We start from the raw sequence: 19,461 nt of genomic DNA on the forward strand, positions 1-19,461 counted from the left end.
CATGTTTCAATTGTCTTTATTTATCAAGTCAGGGTTCCATTAAAAGTGGAGCTATTATATTTAGGGTTCCACAACTGAAAAAAATTGAAAACTGCTGCAATGCAGAATAGTTATGTAAAGGCAATGTACTTAATGTAAGGTTCAACAATCATAGATTGATCTCGTGCTGCATTAAAAATTTATTTTTAGAAAATTTTAAGTTTAAAATCAATTTTTTTCATAAAAAGATATGCAGTTATGTTTCTTTTCATTCCCTAAAATATTGGTTCTGCCTCATAGAAATGTAAAAATTTTGTACACCCTTTGATAATAATTATAAACTTTAATAGACCCTGTAATAATAAGTATTAAGTTTTGTAGAAAAATTGTAACATAACTGTGTATGTATTTCCACTACATCACGGCTCATAATACAATCGAGAATTTAGCAGGGGAAAAAATCTGACAGTTCACTTTGATCACTCAGTTTGAAGATTATCTCTCTCAAATTTATGGCTTTTAATAAGAACAATAAATACAAGCTTTTGGTTACTCTATACTAGTAAATGCATTTATACTACTTACATTTTAAGAGAGTCTTTATTGTTTAAAATATTGCATAAATAATTGAAATGATGCTTTCTTTTATCTACTTGAATAGCTACATGTAACCATAAAAATTAAATATTTTGTTAAAATAATAACAAGTACATAAATCAGTACAATTTTCATATATGCTAAGACGATCGAAATTAAGGAACAACAAAAAGGTTTTTCTTTTTATTTCACAAAGAAACATACAAGAAAATTGACATCAAATCTAAAATGAATATTAAACAAATATTAAAGGACAATGGAAGGAAAAACACACACGAAATTTCATAGTCAATGAAAAATTTCTCAAAAAATGGATATGCATATTTTATATTGAGAATATATAATAAAATTTATGACAAAAAAGTGAAAATAACTAAAATTTTTATCTTTATTCCAATGGATTTTAAATGAAGACTAAAACACACACACTAAATATTAAGCACTGCAGAATGGTTAAATTTTCCTAAATTTATAAAAATTAAAGTATTAGTTATTGCAAAGTAGTTTTGTTTAAAAATTTCTTGTTAAAATTTTTTTTCTTAAATGTAACTATATTTACAGATCAATACTTTTATTAATTAGAATAATTATAAATTTTGTTTCTTAACCACCAGTAAGATATTATATTGTGACTATATAACCGACCTGATCAATAATTAACTATTTTACATAGTGAAACTTTAAGGTTTTTTTTTTCAGTTCTTGAACAAAATATTGCTTCTATAAATTAAAAACTTGCTTTTTATTAAGTATACACATTAAACCTTTGCCTAATAAAGTTTTGTTTCATACAAAATGCAAACAGTTCTATTAAAATGTAAGTTGTTGTTTTTAACTGAATATTATATATACTTTTGTAAATGAAATATTGCTGTGTATAGCTGTTGTTGCTGTGTAGTCAAGCAATTTTAATTTTAAAATAGAGTAAGAAACTTGTTATAAACAAAATATTTATAAATTTAAGTCCAATTTCTAATCAGGAAGAAAATTGCTACGTATAAAACTGTTACTTAGCAGTAAATACATATTAACTATTACAAGAAATTTTATAAACATCTGTGTATATTTACCTACACTATAAAAGCTCTTTTTTGGACATTAATTATAGAATTGTTTATTTATAGATTTTGATATCAATAATTACAATCGAAAACTTTAATTATCTTAACAATCACTAATACACAATCACTTCTGAATGTATTAAAATATTCCTTACGTTTTATTTATACAAGTACTTCTGAAACCCTCCCTAAAACTTGAACAAGCAACAAGTATAAATCCTTATCTTCCTATAAATACACACTAATTTTATGACAGTCTTGAATTTCTGATTTTGAAATTCTTTTTTCTTTGTAACACTAAGTTAGTAAAAATATTAAGATATTAAAGTTTTATAACGATTGTGCTTAAAACACTCATATTATTCCTAGAAATTTATCATTATTAGCAGACTACTGAAAAACACTTATCGTTCATTAAAAATAACAAAATTTATTTATTAAACAATATATTTTTAGTTTCATGATGCATTTACAAATTTAAAATAATCCTAATAATTTATTTTTAAATTAGCAAACAAATATGTGTTCACGTAATAAAATTTCAGCATTGAAAATATCCTGTTCAAAAAGGATGCAAGCAAATAGTTTGAAAATAGATATTAATATTTATAAAGATTTAATTTATGTAAATAAATATGAACTAAGATGTATGTTTAGAAATCGTCACACATTATCTTAAACATAAATGGACATAATAGGGAGAAATAATACCATTAAATATAAATAAGTGCTTTACATTTTTATTTCATGACATGCATAATAAACATATAAAAAATGCTTAAAAAATTAATATTAAACAATACATAATAATTTCGGTTTAGCAAATTGTTGGTTCAATCGTGTTAACATACATTTAATGTGCTTTTGTAGCTTTGATTCATAAATATTCTATGTGGCAGCTTGAGCGACTTTCAAAGACTGGAATAAAATTACAAATTTAGTAATTGTTTTTTTTAAAATATTTAAACATAGAGAAGTTTCATAGTAGTAAAGTAAAATGTATTGTATTTATGCCAAGGAAAATTGTCGATGAGAGATATCTTACAAAATGCAGCACCTAGGTTAAGATTTCTAATTTAAATTATTCTCAATTAAAAGATGAAAGATAGAATGACATATTTTATTTCAATAAATTAAACAAATTATTTATATATGCATTCATAGGAATTATTATATATGCACTATTTTTTCAAACTTATGTATTACTTAAATATCTCTTACTATCCTAAAAAACTAAAAAGTAATAAAGTTAGTTGCTTCAATTTTAATGAAGTAAAAAATATATTTTTTCAAATCTACGAAACAACAATGTATGTACGTAAATATAAATATCAATGTAATTTGAAAACAAATAGAATTCACTTAATTTATTTATTTTAAAAAATAGATATTGAAGCAATTTATGGTTCATTTGACTTTAACCAACATTCATGTGACTTAAAAAAACTTTTACAATGGAATTTGTAAATAAAAGAAAAATACATTACTATACATCTTGAATCTTTGATTCCAAGGATATAACTGTTTATTATTCAACGAACGAGAATAGCTTTTGAAATTGACAAGGTAACCAATCCCTCACTTAGTAGGGTAATATGTTATAAAAGTGGTGATTTATACTTTTAAAAAAAAGGAAAAGGCCTAAATGCAATCCCCTATAGTTATTACAAATTTTAAAACATTTTTTAAATTTTATTTAAAATAACTACCTTCATTTTAAGATAATTTTAACTTTTATATCCATCTACTTGGTAGCAGAAACCTTCCAGCACGGCAGCGGTCGCTGCAGATTATCGTAATATCAGCAGATTATTTTTCATCTCAGATTATTAAAAAAGAGGAGAAAAATTACTGAGACTCCTTTTTAAAACATAAACTTGTTTTTAATCAGAATAACAAAGCTTAGTTGAGAGAACACTGCAACGAGAAAAAAAAAGTAAACTTTTCTTTTCTGTTAATTTATTACAGACTTATGCTATGTAAGGATTCACTCTACTTTTTTTTAGTATCATTGTTTATTCTAAATAAGTTTATAAGATATAAAGTTTTTGTTTATAATTTTTAAATACCATTGCAAATTTTGCTACATATCTCTTGGGTTAAGCTGAAGTTTTACAATAATAATCGCTGTCTGATGCATTGGAGTTGCAGGCAAATTTGGATATATGAAGTTAGTGCTACAGATTTATTCTATAAATTCTGCTACCGGGCCCACCTATAGATCACAATTGTAAAAACAAGCTTTGTAAATTTACACGGCACTTTTTTGGTATATGTTTGCTGTAAACTGGGCATATCCACAATTTTAATGGTCTTTTTTTCTGAATACCTAAAAAGGTAGGAGGTAAATAAAAGCAAGTTACAATAAAGAATGTCAAGGTATAAAACTTACATTAGTTATGTTTACACCAGTCAGTTTAGAAACTACATGTGGAACATTTGCTATAATATCTAGGACTTCTCCCGTCAATTTTCCAGCCCCCATATCACCCTTCCCGTCCGACACCATGACTACTCGATTGCATTGAGTAAGTGGTGCAGCAACTTCAGCAGCAATCTGATTAAGGAAGGTAAATAATTTTTTAGAGAGTTCAATATTCATCATAAGAAGAGGCAATAAAAATAGTCATTGGAAAAAGAAAATTTAAAATACCTTTGGCAGTGTGTCCAGAACCATATCTACCATTGCAGCATCTCTGTATTCTTTAAATGCATCAGCTTTTTTAGCCATTTGTTCAGCTTCTGCTTTAGCTTTGGCTTCTACTGCAAAGGCTTCAGCTTCTCCTCTTAGCTATCATGAAAAAAAATTATTAGTAATCCCAATTGCGGCAATAAAAACAAATTATTACATTTAAATGAGATAATACAAATATTAGATTGCAATACATAGTTATTGCTATTTGTTCCTTATTTTCTCTAATATTTGCATTCATGCAAATATTAAAGAAAAAAAAGAACAAATTTTCAAAAATGACATATTTTAAAATAAAATAAATAAAAATAATTACTACTTTGTTAAAAAAAAAAAACATGTTTATTTTAAACTTACTCTAATTGCTTCAGCCTCAGCTTCTGCTTCCATAATCACTCGATTTCTATAGAAATAATGTAATAAGTATAACATAATTATGGCTTATCAGAAAGAAATTCTTTATATCAGTTATTAAAATAAGCAATGACAATAGAGTAACAAAATAAAGCAAGCAGAGGCTTTGAAACTTAACTTTAGAAACAGGGCTTGATAAATTTTTCCTAATTGAGAAATTTTCATTCAGAAAATTTTTACATGATGCCATGTATCTACAAATACATGTTATAGTATGCTAATGAAAATGAGAATTATGCTAAAAACTAGTTAATTTTATTAAATTTATCCATTTGTTCACAAATTTTATTAAATAATGCAATTAAAAAACTTTTTAAAGTAATGAAATTTAATTATCTTGATTAGTTATTTCATCATTTTCTCAATTAAGAAATGTCCCGCAATGTGCTTGACTTCATGCGCAGGTCATTCAGCTACCAGAGCAGGGGAGCCATCCCCTCTGCAATGGATCAAATTTGCGATAACATGTCTTCGGATCATCCTCACAGATGTTTCCCAGATCATCGCAATAGCCCATTGTGCAGTTGTAGTGCGACGTAAATAAAGTGCCTATCTACCTCAGTTCAAAATAAACATAACAAAAAGTTTCTGCGAAAACTCAATACTTGATCAGTCTAACAAAATGTTTTTTAAAAAATTTTAGAGAGGTTTAATAAGAGAGCGAGATTCCTAAACGTTGTGAGAAAGAAAAAATCCTGACAATACAACCTTTCTACTTTTGGGAATTATATTATTGGGGAAAACAAAATTGACGAATTAAAGGGATAGAAAATTTTAATTAAGAGGTGAAAATGTTCAACTTAATTTCGCAAAGAAACAAAAATTTCAGCAAATGAGCTGTCATAATTATTTTTTTTCATAGATTATTTTTAGAAGTAAATTATATAATGTTCTTATAGTGCCTCAATGGTTTCATACCTAGTTTCTTAAGTCAGCCCGTAACACACATTTAACAATGCTGAAAATGTTTCCTTAAAAAATAATACAAGAAGTTATGAATTTCAGCATGATTGATGTAACATCCTGTACACCAGGTGCAATCAAAATATTTTGATCTTCTATTCCCAAAAATTTTACAGTTCTCTTACCAACCACCTGTGTAAAAAAAATTATTATCTTCAATTATTTATTTTATTTTCACAATTAGGTTGGTTTCATAGGATTATTGATAAAAGTTTTCAAACAAAGAAGACGCAACATTTTTATTTTGTTCATTGGTGAGGGTATAAAACTCAAATTTTAAATATTCTGCTGAATATTGTCGGCCCAAAAATTGTAAGTACAACACCCATCTTGTCACTCACAGTGGCAGTAATGCTTGATTTTGATCATCTACTTGGAACCGTGTTTTATAATAAGTTTACTGTGGGACCATTTAAAAGTGAAGTAAAATTTTTAATTTTTTCCTTACTGGAAACTTTTTTTTATATTTAACATAACTAGATATTTAACAAAACAAATATGATAACTTATGGTTAAAGTGTGTGGGACCGTTCAGTGATTGTAAGAGGAAAAGAAAGCAACAGCTAAACTGCAATCCTTCCAAATTTGAAAAATCATTTGTATCACACACAAGTAAAGGTCATAGCATTCTGACATATTTACCTATTAGCTTCGGCCAGTTTTTCTAATCGATATTTTTCTGCCTCAGCAGGTCGTCTAACTGTAGCCTCCAGCTCTCTTTCCCTGCGCAATATTTCTTGCTCTTGTACTTGTATTTCCTGAGCTCTTTCGATCACTTTAACCTGCATCTGCTCTTCCTTGATTTTTTGACGAGTTTTAGCAGCTTGCAAGTTAAATGCCAAATCTGACTCAGCTCTCTGTAATTAAAAAATATTGCCAGGTTATGATTTTGATTATTCCGTTAAAAAGATTTTCCTCAACTTTTTTCTTGCCAAAAAAACAGTAAATAGAATAGAAGCACAAAAATTTTATATTAACTATAATAGCATATGTAAACATAATTAAAAGTTAGTTTGTTTTTAGATATTAATTGTAGTAATTTTAGAATATATTTCTTGACTTGCAACAAATGACAGGTAACCTCTACAAAGGGTGATTATTATATTTCCCAAACCATAAATTTTGAAACATTCAATGATTACTACAATTATAAGTTCTTACAGCTCAATTTGATAAAAAAAAAATATATACATATGTAAAAAAATTTAAATAATAATTTCTGAAAACAATTTTTGCTAACAAGATCATAAGCTGATGAAAAAAAAGCTATGCAAACACATTAAAGTAAATAAGTATTTTGTAAAACAAATATATATATATTTTTTAAATGAACATGAATTAAATTGAAGACAACATTTGGAGTATAATAAAACCACAATTTACAAGTTAACACAAACATAAACAACAAATTAGACTCTTTTAATTTAATTCTAGAATAATCTCTAATTATTTCTAATTAATTCCTCTGATGCAAAATTCTTGAATAATCTCTAGATTATAACATTTTTGAGCTATTCTTCCAGTGGTCACAGATTCTTGTGAGAGCGGCTTCAACTGTCACAATAGACCAAAGACGGCTTACAGAAACTTTTTACAGACAGAGACACTTGATGAGTTGTTCAGAATATTTAAAAGTCAACCTACTCTAACAGAGTTTGATGCTAAGCCTGAAATGGACATATGGTATTGTAAAAAGGCAGTGGTATACAAATTTGTAGTGTTAAAAATATGGGACATTTCTGATATCTTAATTTCTTGATATTCCTAGTATTTTGATGACTTTTACTTATAAATGGATAACATTGAAACCACTGAAACAAAACTAATATCAATGTTTTTTAGAATCGAATGTGATTCAGTTTTTTATTTTTTTACATTTTTGTACCACTGAAAAATTCTTTATACTACATCTCTTAATATTTTGAAAACTGTTTATATTTTTTGTGAAAATAGTAGCAAGTAAAAAGTTTAGTCGGGCTAGTAGTTTAGAACTGAAATTTCATGCCTAGGAAAACCAAACATAGCAACAACAACAAAAAAATATTGTTATATAAACTTAGTTTGCCAGGAAAAAAAGGGATATTAAATAGAAAGAAGATCAAGTGATCTCCTTAAGGTCATAAGACTCATGTCTACCAATAGAAAGAAAACTTTCAAGGGAACTTATCAAGGCTTTATCTGGAATGAACTAAACAGATGCATTTGGTACGGAGAAAACAATTATAGATAATCAGACAGAGCTATGTCTCTTTTTTTTTCTTACTTCTTTTTCAATAAAAATGATTTACCATTTATTAGTACTTATCAAAAAATATTCAAATTAAAATTTTAACATTAAGGTCTGCAAAAAAAATGAGAAATTATGATAACTTAAATTGTAAATTAATAAATACAAATTTTAAAGAAAAGGGCATTGTAGTTTGTAAAATTATATATCATAAAATCATTGAAACCCTTTAAAAAAAGAAAAAAAAGAGTCCTATTTCTTTAAGAGAGAATAAAAATGTTGCTTACTTTTGTGTTCACTTCCATATCGTAAGCAGCTTTTTTAAGTTCAAAATCTCTTTGTGCTTTGGCGATTTCAGTATCATTTACATAACGAGCAGCCATCCGTTCTTCCTCTGCTAATGCTTCCTATAAAATAGCCATAATACAATTTTTCATTTAAGACAAGAACAGAACATATAATAGTGACTGTAAAGATTTTTAAATATTCCAAGAATTTATAGTATACAAAGAAAAAAAAATTTTCTCCAATGAACTTTCATTCTTTACCTTGGTAGATGCTGGAAGTGTAGCTCATTTAACGTTACCCAGTGGACACCTATGAACCTAAGTCACAGAAGCGAGCAACATTACACACTCCACACTGCATCGGGTACCCGTTCATAGGGTGGGCCACATTCACACATCACATACAACAGAGGACAACACATTGAGTGAAACGTCCATGCTGGGATTCGAACCCACACCCACTGGCTTCGCAGTCAGGAATGCTAACCGCTCGGCCACCGGGTTGGCACAAAGTAAACAGAAACACAAAATTGCAAATGCAAGTCATACCAAGAAATGAGGCATTATGGCAAAAATTCGTTACAACTTATAAAACATAAAAATTACATATCATTATGTAGACACTTCTAAATCAAAGTGACTAATATTTTTATTTCATTTATTTATTTTTAAGATAAATAAATATTTCAAATACAGTAAAACCTCATTAAGTCGTCACCCTGATAAGTCGTCACTCCGCTTAAGTCGTCATTTTCCTGTGGTCCCGACTAAGCCTCATAGACAATAATGTAAAATAACCCTCTTTTACCCGTCATCGAATTTAACTCTACTCCGGATAACTCGTCACCCCAAAAAATGGCAAACCTATCTTTTTTCGCATTTTTGTATACTGTTATCTTTTTTCGTACTGTTATCTTTTCAAACCCGCCCCTTTCACTTCAAGTATCTCGGGGAATTTCTGACCACCCACGAAGTTCGCTCTACAGCTGTGAGCATTCCTTTCCTTTTAGGGGATTCTTGGAATTTTGCATGCCAATCGTTCAAAGTTCTCACTTCTTGCTCCGACTCAGTCGAGTGTAGACGTTTTTCTTTATTGTACGTACTTCAGTAGGACTTCATTTCATAGCGAGTAAGCCCCGCTATAAGGGCCATTTTATTTTCTTACAAAATTGTGATTTGATTACGTTTCAAAATGCCGGGAAAACGAAAACTTACCTCGCTATCTCTTAAAGAAAAAAAGGACTTAATTGCACTTTTTGAAAAGTCAAATGTTTCGAAAACAGCTTTTGCAAAAGAACACAATATTCCGAGAACTACCTTAAGTGATATTCTATCATCAAAGCAAACCATTGAAGAAGCAGACTGCAAAGACAATAGAAAGAGAATGAGGAAATCAAAGTTTGACGAGATCGAGGAGATTTTAGTTCGATGGTTAAAGCATGCAAGATCGCAAAATGTGCCTATTTCTTCTGTCATTCTTAAAGAAAAAGCGATGGAAATTACTAAGGAGTTGAACATAGAAGATTTCCATTGCAGCAATGGTTGGCTTGAGCGTTTCAAGGACAGAAATAGTCTTTCTTTTAAAACGATTTGTGGGGAAGCCGCAGCTGTTGATGGTGATGCTGTAGAAAATTGGAGGAATAGTGTTCTCAAGGACATTTTATCCAGGTTTGATTCCTCGAATGTTTTTAATCTAGATGAAACGGGCTTATTTTATCGTCTTTTACCTGATAAAACTCTATCGTTTAAGGGCGAAAAATGCACCACTGGAAAAGCCAGCAAGCAACGTCTAACACTTTTGCTGGGAGTGAATATGAATGGAAATGAAAAGCTTAAACCACTAGTGATAGGCAAGAGCAAAAGGCCACGCTGTTTTAAAAACGTTAAATCTCTGCCAGTTGAATATGAAGCAAATTCAAATGCATGGATGACTACAACGATTTGGGAACGGCATATCCGTAAATTGGATTCCCAGTTTTCGCGCCAAAAGAGAAAAGTTGCTCTTATTGTCGATAATTGCACAGCCCATAGTCAGCCCGAAAGCTTAAAAGCTATTGAAATCGTTTTCCTTCCTCCAAATGTTACTGCACTTCTTCAGCCATTAGATCAAGGGATAATTCGGGACTTCAAAAGAAAGTATAAAAAAATGCTAGTAAAAGACCTGATAAAAGCATTGGATAAAAATGAAAAGTTTGAAGTTTCCGTTTTAGACGCGATCAATTATGTGCATAGAAGTTGGAGCTCAGTTTCTACGCAAACTGTTTTTAATTGCTTCAGACACGCGGGATTTGTAGCCAACGCAGAATCCGAAGATATCCTCTGTGAAGAAGTCGACCCCGAGCCCTTAGAAAATTTGCTGCAAGTTGTTAATGAAAAAGGTTGCAGTGCCAATGACGTAAATGCATTTGTCGATATTGACAATGACATCGCTATTTGTTCACAAGCGACTGTAAAAGATTTAACTTCAGAATTTTTAGATGAAAAACAACACAGTTCCAGCGAGGATAGTGATGATGAGAATTCGTGTGGAATTCCGCCCAGCAAGACTGAAACATTAGAAGCCTTAGAGAAAATTAGACGATATTTAACATCAATTGAAGGCACAACAGAGGAAGATTTCAAGGCGCTGATGATATTGGAAAAGAAGGTTAACAGCAATCAACAATTCCTGCATCAATCCACTATGTTAAGCTATTTTAATGCTCAGAAATAAAAATAAAAAGTGGTAACTATACAAAAGTATTTGTATTCCTTTCTACACATTTATTTGCATGTGTATTACATTCTAAAAATCTAATTTTTCTCAACGAATCCTACTGCAGTCCATTAAAAAATTTCAATTTTTTTTTTGTTTTTTTAAAGAAATTTCTAACTCCACTTAAGTCGTCACTCCGCTTAAGTCGTCGAAAATGTTCGGTCCCTTGAGTGACGATTTAACGAGGTTTTACTGTAATTATACAGCTGTAAATCACGATCTGACATTATCATTCCAAAACTTTCCCAATTTTTCCTATAAAAAATTTGTTTCCTAAAACAATTAATATAGACTTGGAAAGTAATTAAGAAATCTATCTAGCTTAACATTGAAAAAGAATAAAAGATATAAGATTATATAATTTTAACAGAACATTACTTATACAATATTCATTTCGATAAGTAGAAAAATTTTTTAAATACCAAGTTAAAGCAATTAGAAACAAACTTACCGTAAAAATATTTTAGAAATTACAAAATTTCTTGTGTGTAATACATTATTACTCAATTTCATTTTATATAGGTTCAATTAAATTACTAAATATATGAATATTTAAAGCCGCCGTAATGACTCAGTAGTTAGTCCTTCACTGTACAACTTTTAAAAGCGAAGAAAAATAACTATTTTCAAATGCAAGATTGGTCAAGGAATACAGAAAAAATATCAATAATAATTTTTCAAGGAAAAAAACATTTTTTGTCACTTTGCATAACTACAAAACTATATGTACTATGTTATGTCTAAGAAATAACGATAGTTTGTGCGCAACGCTGATCACATTGCCCTTATCAAGCCATCATAAAATTTTAGAACATTAATATCCATAATCTTTTGGCCTACATGGGTCATTGCAGTATTACTTTATTTTTCAATGAATAATTGGCATGTCCTCCTAATTATATAGAGAAGACCTCTTGACACCAGTGTGACAGTGGAAAATTTTAGTTATTTTAAAAAACATGCATTAAAAAACACTATTTCACCAAAAAATTTCATTTTGTTAATAAAAAATGGCTGTATTATTACCACCTTATTACCTTAATTATGTATTACTATAATTATGCAATTACCTTAATTTGAGAGTCACGCCGAGCCTCAGCCTCTCCAATGCGAGCATCACGTTTTACTTGTGCAGTTCGAGACATTCCGAGAGATTTTAAATAACCCTAAAATTATTAATTAATAAAAAAATAAAATTAATAATGAATATACTTTTGCATTAATGAAAAGTAAAAAAAAAATTCAATTTACAATATTCAATACACTAATTCTTTTTTTCTTTCTTAATTTTATTCATACACACCTGATCATCACTGATATCTTTGATAGTGTATGAAACAACTGTTATACCCATGTTGATTAAATCTGAAGAAGCAACTTCAAATACTTGTTTTGAAAACTTTTTACGATCTTTATATATTTCCTAAAAGGTGCAAGTCAATATTTACAATTTTATTGATAAAACAAAAATAGATAGTAGGCATAAGTTTAAGATATTGAAAAATTTATTGACTAACTATATCACACTTAAAACATCTTGCAATAGCCTAATATAAATAGAAAAGAAACTCATTCAAATTTATATAAAACATCAAAAAATCCCATTATTAAAAAAACAGAATATGAAAGAATGCTTAGATTAAAATAAAATGCAATAAACTTTTATCTACATTCCTAATGAAATGAACAAAACACTAGATGAAAAAATATCTTGTGCTTAATCGTATTAACAAATTCTTAACAAAATAGCAGTATTATTCGAAATCTAAAAATTCAAAAAATAATGTGAAATCTACTGTAAACCAAACCCTAACTGAATAGAAACTCAAAGAAAAAAACTACTACCTATAAGTATAAACTTATTCATAAATTTGAGTAATTATACTTCATCCCGTAATTCAACAAAAATAATTGTCTAATTGTTATGGAAATAAGCAATAGAAACGAAACAGATTCAATTTGCCAATTGTATAATTTGTATAACAATTGAACAACGTTATAGTGAACTGTCTGCAGAAACAGTAGTAAGTTCACTATAAACAGTAATTCACTATATAACAAATTATTTGAAAAATTATTTTTCAGAATTTGACAATAGTATTGTTGGAAATAGAGATCACAATAGAACATAATTCGCTTATGAATCAGTAACTGAGTAAATATATTAAATATTAAAAAGAAAAATAATAATTTTTTTTTCAATTCTATGGAATAAATTAGCACTTTGCAATAAAGTATAATTGGATTTTAAGTAGAATTTACTAATTTTTGTATCAAAAAACAGTAAAGAGTCCAGTATTTTCTAGTTCTCACTTTCCCCAGGGAAAAAAAATCAGAACCCTTAATGGTGATTTCACTTCCAAAATAAAATTTATCAAAATGTCTTGTCTTTCCTCAGCACTAGGAAGGGGCATGATGAGGAATCTGATGCCTAATCTGATCTGATGCACTCTAATTTTACAGTGAAGAGCATGCAAGAGTAAGAGTTGACGTAATATAAAGAAATATCATCGTTTGCAAATCACAACTCTGCAAATTTTAAGTTTTAAATATGAAAAAAAAACTGAGCAAATCAAATTAGAGTTTACTGTTAAGAAACTAAAAATTTTTAGCTGTCTACTATAAGTGTATAAAATAATGTTTGTTGAATGGGAGCTCAGAAAAGACCACTAAAACAGATCACTATGACCGAGCGTTAACTATATCCCGAATTCATTATAGTTGGGTTCCACAGTATTAAAAACAAAGCATACATTTGAAATGAGCAAACGACAAGCATGTAAAATCAAAACTAAGCAGCCACAATTACCTCAACAGACATAGTACACATAATTGCACGTTGATGACCTTCTAATGTTTCTTTAGCTATGTCCATAATCTGTTTACTGGTTTTACCCAAAAACTGCTCACATGCAGCTCTGAGCATTTCCATATTCTGTCCTTGAATTTTGACCTGAATTTAAATAGAAGTATTGAATAATTTAGTAGAAAAACAATGTGTTAAATTGGCTTTTCAAAAAACAACCAATACTGTTTTGAATCACTTCATTAAAGATAGAATGACAAAAGTATTTACTCACATTACATCTGAATTTCGTTGCAAACAAATGTCTAAACAAAAGTGAAACTCAATCTGTAATAAATATACAGATTTCAATGAAATAAAAATAAAATTTTAATTAAAGAAAACAAAATAAACATAAAATAATAAATAACTAAATATGCCAATAGCACCAATTGTACAGGGTGCTTTTTCGAGTTTTAAGCTTAAAACAAAATCATTAACAGATACATAATTAAAAATAAAATAAATGAAATCATACAAAGAAAATCATAGTAATCATTTTAATACCTCAGTGGTTTCAATCTTTTTTTTAATAAATAAATTTGCATACTAGGGCTTGAATAAAAATTGAAAACACAAAGTGGACCATAACTATCTTTCCAATTTATTTGCAGATTAACCCCAAAAAATGAATAAAATATCATAGTTTAACCACTTTACATGTTTTTCTCTAAATAAAGTGGAATTTTTTTTAACACAATATAATTTCTAAATAACTGTTTCTTATGACTTCCATAAATGAGAGGTTCATGTAACCTAATGAACAAAGAACTTTAGCTTGCAAACAAAAAAGAAAAAATATGCATTAAAAAAATTTCTCCCCATATGTTCATGTTTCATTCTTTCACAACTTTATACAAAACATTTTAATTTGTATTTTTAATTTAAAAGCTACTATAGTGATCGGTATCACTTCTGAAAATCTACAGCTGAGACATGCAAATCAACAAAATTTTATTTACATTAAATGTCGTTGAGCCTCAAAGTTGTAAATGTAATTTTAGTTCACTCAACATACAAAGATATAAAGTTGGAGCCCTGAATAAAAGACAGTCAGACGAAGCATTGAAGTTTACTTATTACTGAAACCAGACTGTATTGAAAAGCCTTGTTTTTTATGCATTTTGCAGAACTTAAACAGAGTGACAATCAACTATTAGAATATATTTTTTGCTCAAACATTTTTTTGTAAATGTGCACCACAGGTATCTATTACTGTGTTAATTTCAATATAAAATAGTTAAAATTTAAAAATGAAGACAAATTGCTCACTTCAATAGTGTCCATAATTGCCATTTGTGACACAGTTTCAAAACTTAGCTATAGATGAAAAATTTGAATGCCACTTTTGACAACATATTTTAATATCAGCTATGGTTAATTGATTTGTATAGTGCTCCCAACAAGCACTGACCACAATGCTACCATAAAATATCAGCAGATGTGAATGAATCATAAGTAAAAACACCATTGCAATCAGGATAGTTTAAGAATGCTTCAAAAGTTTGCATGCATTTTAGTTTCAATTGTGGAATGTTATCCCATTACTTGCATAAAAAATAGATAAAAAATTAACAATATCAACTGTATTATATAATTGTTTTATATAATTGCTATTACATAACAGCACTATAAAGCATAGAAGTAGTCCATACAACAATAGAGGCAATGACCATTGAAAATGTACGGTTTAAGTGAAAGTATGCTAAATGACAAACTTATATAGAATAAGAAATTAATCTTTGACTGACTGACTGAAGAAAAAAAGATCATATTGGCTTTCATTTTATTTTTCCCCCTTAACAGCTTCTGCTTTTTTGAGAAATAATATTTAACTTACTCTCCTCAATATTCAACTTATTTCAGTTGTGTCGCTCCTCAATCAATACACAGAAACATTATAATGTTGTTAATTTAGCAATATCTTTTTTAGAACTTGAGAAGTTCTTTTAAATAAAAAATAATTACATAAATATGAAAATACATTTATAAGTCAAGTTCAAATTAAAATCTTTCTATAGCACAGCACCTAAAATTTAGAATATTAGCAATTTTGAAACTCATAAACAAAGAAGCTACATTCTGAAATGAAAATTACTTCATACTCCTTGTGTGTATACTCCTTGCTGTGTGTAAAAAAAACACAGTTATTGTTGATGAATGTAGCTAAAGAAATATATGTATTACAGTCAGCACGCAAAATAAGGACATTTGTGGTCCTGGGGAAAACAGATGTTAGATTGAAAAGTCGTTGTATCATTAGTGCACAAAAATACCTTTAGTATCAACACAAAGTTAAAAAAAGACTTAACCAATTCAAACATAGTACCTAATGCTTTCCTTAGTAGAAATTTGGCAAATAACAGAAAAAATTTTAACAATGCAACTTTTCTTCTACATTATATCTGTAAAATAACCCTTTAAAATAATACTTCATTGGTGAAAATGCATTAAAAATAATATGCTAGTGTGGGGAGAAAAAACACAAATCAAGATAACTGTGAAGACCACATGTTTAAACTTGAAAATTAACCACACAAGGGGACGGATGTTTTACAAAAAGTATAAATATAATTTTCGAACAAGAAAAGATAGATTTACGTTAGATAAATTTATTGTATCCTTTGAAAAGAAAATTACACAGATTACAAATAAGCACAAATAGCATCAACCTAATATTCAAGATAGGAATATAGGGGATCATGTTACACTTCATTCAAAAGGGATTCAAAGTGTTTTACATTTTCCGTGTGGTAATATCAAAGGAAATAATGGTTTAAATAATTCATTTGAAACTTTTTCTAAATCTTAATGACAAAAGTCGTGGAATGAACAGTGTGGACATTCTAACCGACATCAACATAGCATTGTGTCAATGGTATGGCAAACAGGGCTTAATACATCATTTATTATAAAGGAAGGGTAGATGTAGATCTAACTAAAAAGAGTAGACTGTAATTCCACTTAAAATGCAATATTAAACAAAGATATTGTAAAAAACAACATATTAGTCTCTTTACATTCAATGCTAATATATAGGAGAAGAAAAGTAGATTTTTCTAAAGCTATACTTTCTATTCAAAAGTTTTCATATTTTATTTTCAAAAGAAAATAAAAATAAAGAAGTATTACACTCATAATTAATCCTTTAAATTAATTTTACTTTTAAATTTGTTATTAATTCATAATTATGAGTATTATCTACCATTAACATGGATCAATATCCTCAGATTTCATCAAATTGATCTGCTGCATTCATTAGTAAATTTAATAATTAAAGAAACAACAAGTATGTAACAAAAGTGGGTTTTTACCAACTCAAATTCATAATACAAAAGTTTTGTATAGTAAAAAATTAGATTATAATTATTATACACATATACATAATTAAAAGCTATGCAAACTTTACATAAAAGCATACAATATTAACATAAGCTAAAGTTAATAATAACTGCAACTTGAAGAAATAAATAAAATAGAAATACTTGTGCTATTCCAGTAACTGATATTGGAACTCCTTGCTGTGTGTATACTTTGGGACTTTCGATAGACAGAGTCATGGTATTTAACGTTAATCTGGAAGGGAAAAAAATATGGCAATACAAGTTAACGCAGAGAGCTCATCACACTTTTCAACAATTTTATTATTTTCATAACAAACTTTTTAGCACTTCCTAAAGTGTTTTTTTTTTTTCCAAATCACATTTTAAAGTATCATTATTCAGATATTAATTATAGAATTCATTAAGAGGAAACTATTTTTACAAAATTATAAATATTGTGTTCGATAAAAAACAAATAAAATGAGTAAAAAATTTTATTAATATTTTATTTCAATAACTTCTTCTTTAATATTTCAATATATGACGATCAAAAGTAAAATATGCAAGTTTATATTTTAATAAACAGTTTTTTACACACACATACATACATACGTACAAGATGTAACCATTTTATAAGAAAATGAGAGTACTTCTTCAAAACAATGAACATTACAGTATAGCATTTTAACTTACAGAACACAATGAAATATATAAATTGCTATTAAATATTTCTCATTAAAACTAATTAACCCTCCAAGTGTTAAACTTTAAATTATTCTTGAATTCTATGTATTAAATTATTCTATGTTAGACATTATTTTCCTATGAAACACTGTGGGAAAAGAAAGCTTTTAGGAAGCATGCAGCTTAAATCCAATCCATAACTTCAGGATTTATTCTCAAAGAATTAAAAGTAATATTAATTATGAAACAGCATTAACATAAAATGTTACAAAACTTAAATTTTTAAGAAGTTCATTAATTAAGAAATGTTTTTTATCTTTTTATTTATAAAGCAACAAAAATTTCCCAAAGAGAATAATGTTTGTAATTTTATAAAAATACTGCTAAGCAAACAACAGTTTCAAAAGAAATAAAACATACTTTTGGGCTCTTTGAATAAATGGCCAAACAAAGACACGGCCTCCAGGGACAATGGTTGGGTTTTGCAAACAGCATCCTAGATAGACAATCATAAATAAAAAAGTTTAATGATAAAAGTTTACAAATACTGAAATACACAAGTAAAAAAAAATTTCGCAATTCATAAATAAAAAGTATCTCGTGTGCCCCTGATAGGAAGTTGCCACAACTTTCCAATCATTTTGATGAAAATACTGGTATCTAGTCTCTACATTAAATCAGGAAAATTAATACTAAGAACAATAAAAAATAAGTCATTGCAATGATTAATTAATGAATTTATTCAATTTGGTCAAATCATTATTTTTCTCTAAATATAATTATATATACATAGAAAAAAAAAGATAGTGATTGACTAAAGTGTCAAACAACTTCCAAGTCTAACGTAACTTAGTCAACTAACTCAGTATCTAAACACAAAGGTGTTTCCAGATTTATACACAAATTACGGAATGTGTTTGATTGCAGAAAATAAATTTTTTTTAAATATAATTTGTAGAAATAACGAAATAATATTTAAAGTAATTTTGAAAATTGTCCTTTGGCTTGAAAGTCATATCCATGATTTCGTAAATTAATAAACAAACCAAACAATAAACATGTCAAGTGATCGGAATACAGAAATTATTTAATCAAATTTATTTAGTCACACTGATAATTTCCTTCAATTATTTGGAAGAAACATACAATATATATGACAGTACATGGGAGAAATATCTTGATATAGATATAACTTATTTTTTCCAATTACTTAAAAGAAACATTCAATACATATGGATACACGGGGAAAATATCTCGACATAGATAAAATTTATTATTCAAACATACAAAAAGTGATGTCTAAAGAACAAAAATCTAAATACCTGAAACTACTAATGCTTCATTTGGCCCACAAGTCAAAAATCCTGGCATTTTTCAAAATCTGGGCATCATAACAATAAATGAAAACATACTACCCATTGCCGGTTTTTGTTTCACTATCAGTTAAAAAATTAATCGATAGGTGTACACAATCGATGTAATATTTTATATTCTATTATAAAATAGCAAAGTAATACTATCAAAGAATGAATTGAGGTAAAATAATATGTGTAATGAAAGATAGGACTCTTAAATTCACTGTATCTTATTTAGAATATAAATGAAATTATTAAAAATAACTCAGTAATTTATAT

The 19,461-nt window shown here is 28.1% G+C and overlaps 1 protein-coding gene across 2 annotated transcripts; it reads right to left on the reverse strand.

The window, feature by feature from the left end:
- Positions 1-746: 746 nt before the first annotated feature.
- On the reverse strand, positions 747-19,296 carry LOC107444953 (flotillin-1). 2 transcript variants are annotated; one of them, XM_016059240.3, is made up of 13 exons: positions 19,150-19,268; positions 18,248-18,323; positions 17,306-17,396; positions 14,056-14,108; positions 13,785-13,928; positions 12,279-12,398; positions 12,046-12,141; positions 8,221-8,340; positions 6,349-6,563; positions 4,687-4,732; positions 4,291-4,428; positions 4,030-4,194; positions 747-2,555 (listed from the first exon to the last, which is right to left on the reverse strand). In XM_016059240.3, the coding sequence occupies exons 5-13, from the start codon at positions 13,905-13,907 to the stop codon at positions 2,526-2,528; spliced, it is 1,053 nt and encodes a 350-aa protein (XP_015914726.1). In that variant the 5' UTR covers positions 13,908-13,928; positions 14,056-14,108; positions 17,306-17,396; positions 18,248-18,323; positions 19,150-19,268; the 3' UTR covers positions 747-2,525. The 2 variants fall into 2 exon arrangements, with proteins under 2 accessions (XP_015914726.1, XP_015914725.1); XM_016059239.3 differs by lacking the exon at positions 14,056-14,108 and having other exon boundaries at positions 19,150-19,296.
- Positions 19,297-19,461: the final 165 nt, after the last annotated feature.

This window comes from Parasteatoda tepidariorum, chromosome 3 (assembly GCF_982258835.1).
Source record: "Parasteatoda tepidariorum strain Cologne lab strain chromosome 3, Ptep-v5.0, whole genome shotgun sequence".
Taxonomy (NCBI): Eukaryota; Metazoa; Arthropoda; class Arachnida; order Araneae; family Theridiidae; genus Parasteatoda; species Parasteatoda tepidariorum.

What these genes read in the sequence shown, in the direction of transcription:
- LOC107444953 (XM_016059239.3), bottom strand. Translation starts at nt 19,198, where the DNA reads ATGCCAGGATTTTTGACTTGTGGGCCAAATGAAGCATTAGTAGTTTCA. An exon ending in TGTGTACTATGTCTGTTGAG is followed by an intron (nt 12,399 to 13,784) that starts GTAATTGTGGCT and finishes TGCACCTTTTAG; the next exon opens with GAAATATATAAAGATCGTAA. An exon ending in TTCTGGACACACTGCCAAAG is followed by an intron (nt 4,195 to 4,290) that starts GTATTTTAAATT and finishes TTCCTTAATCAG; the next exon opens with ATTGCTGCTGAAGTTGCTGC.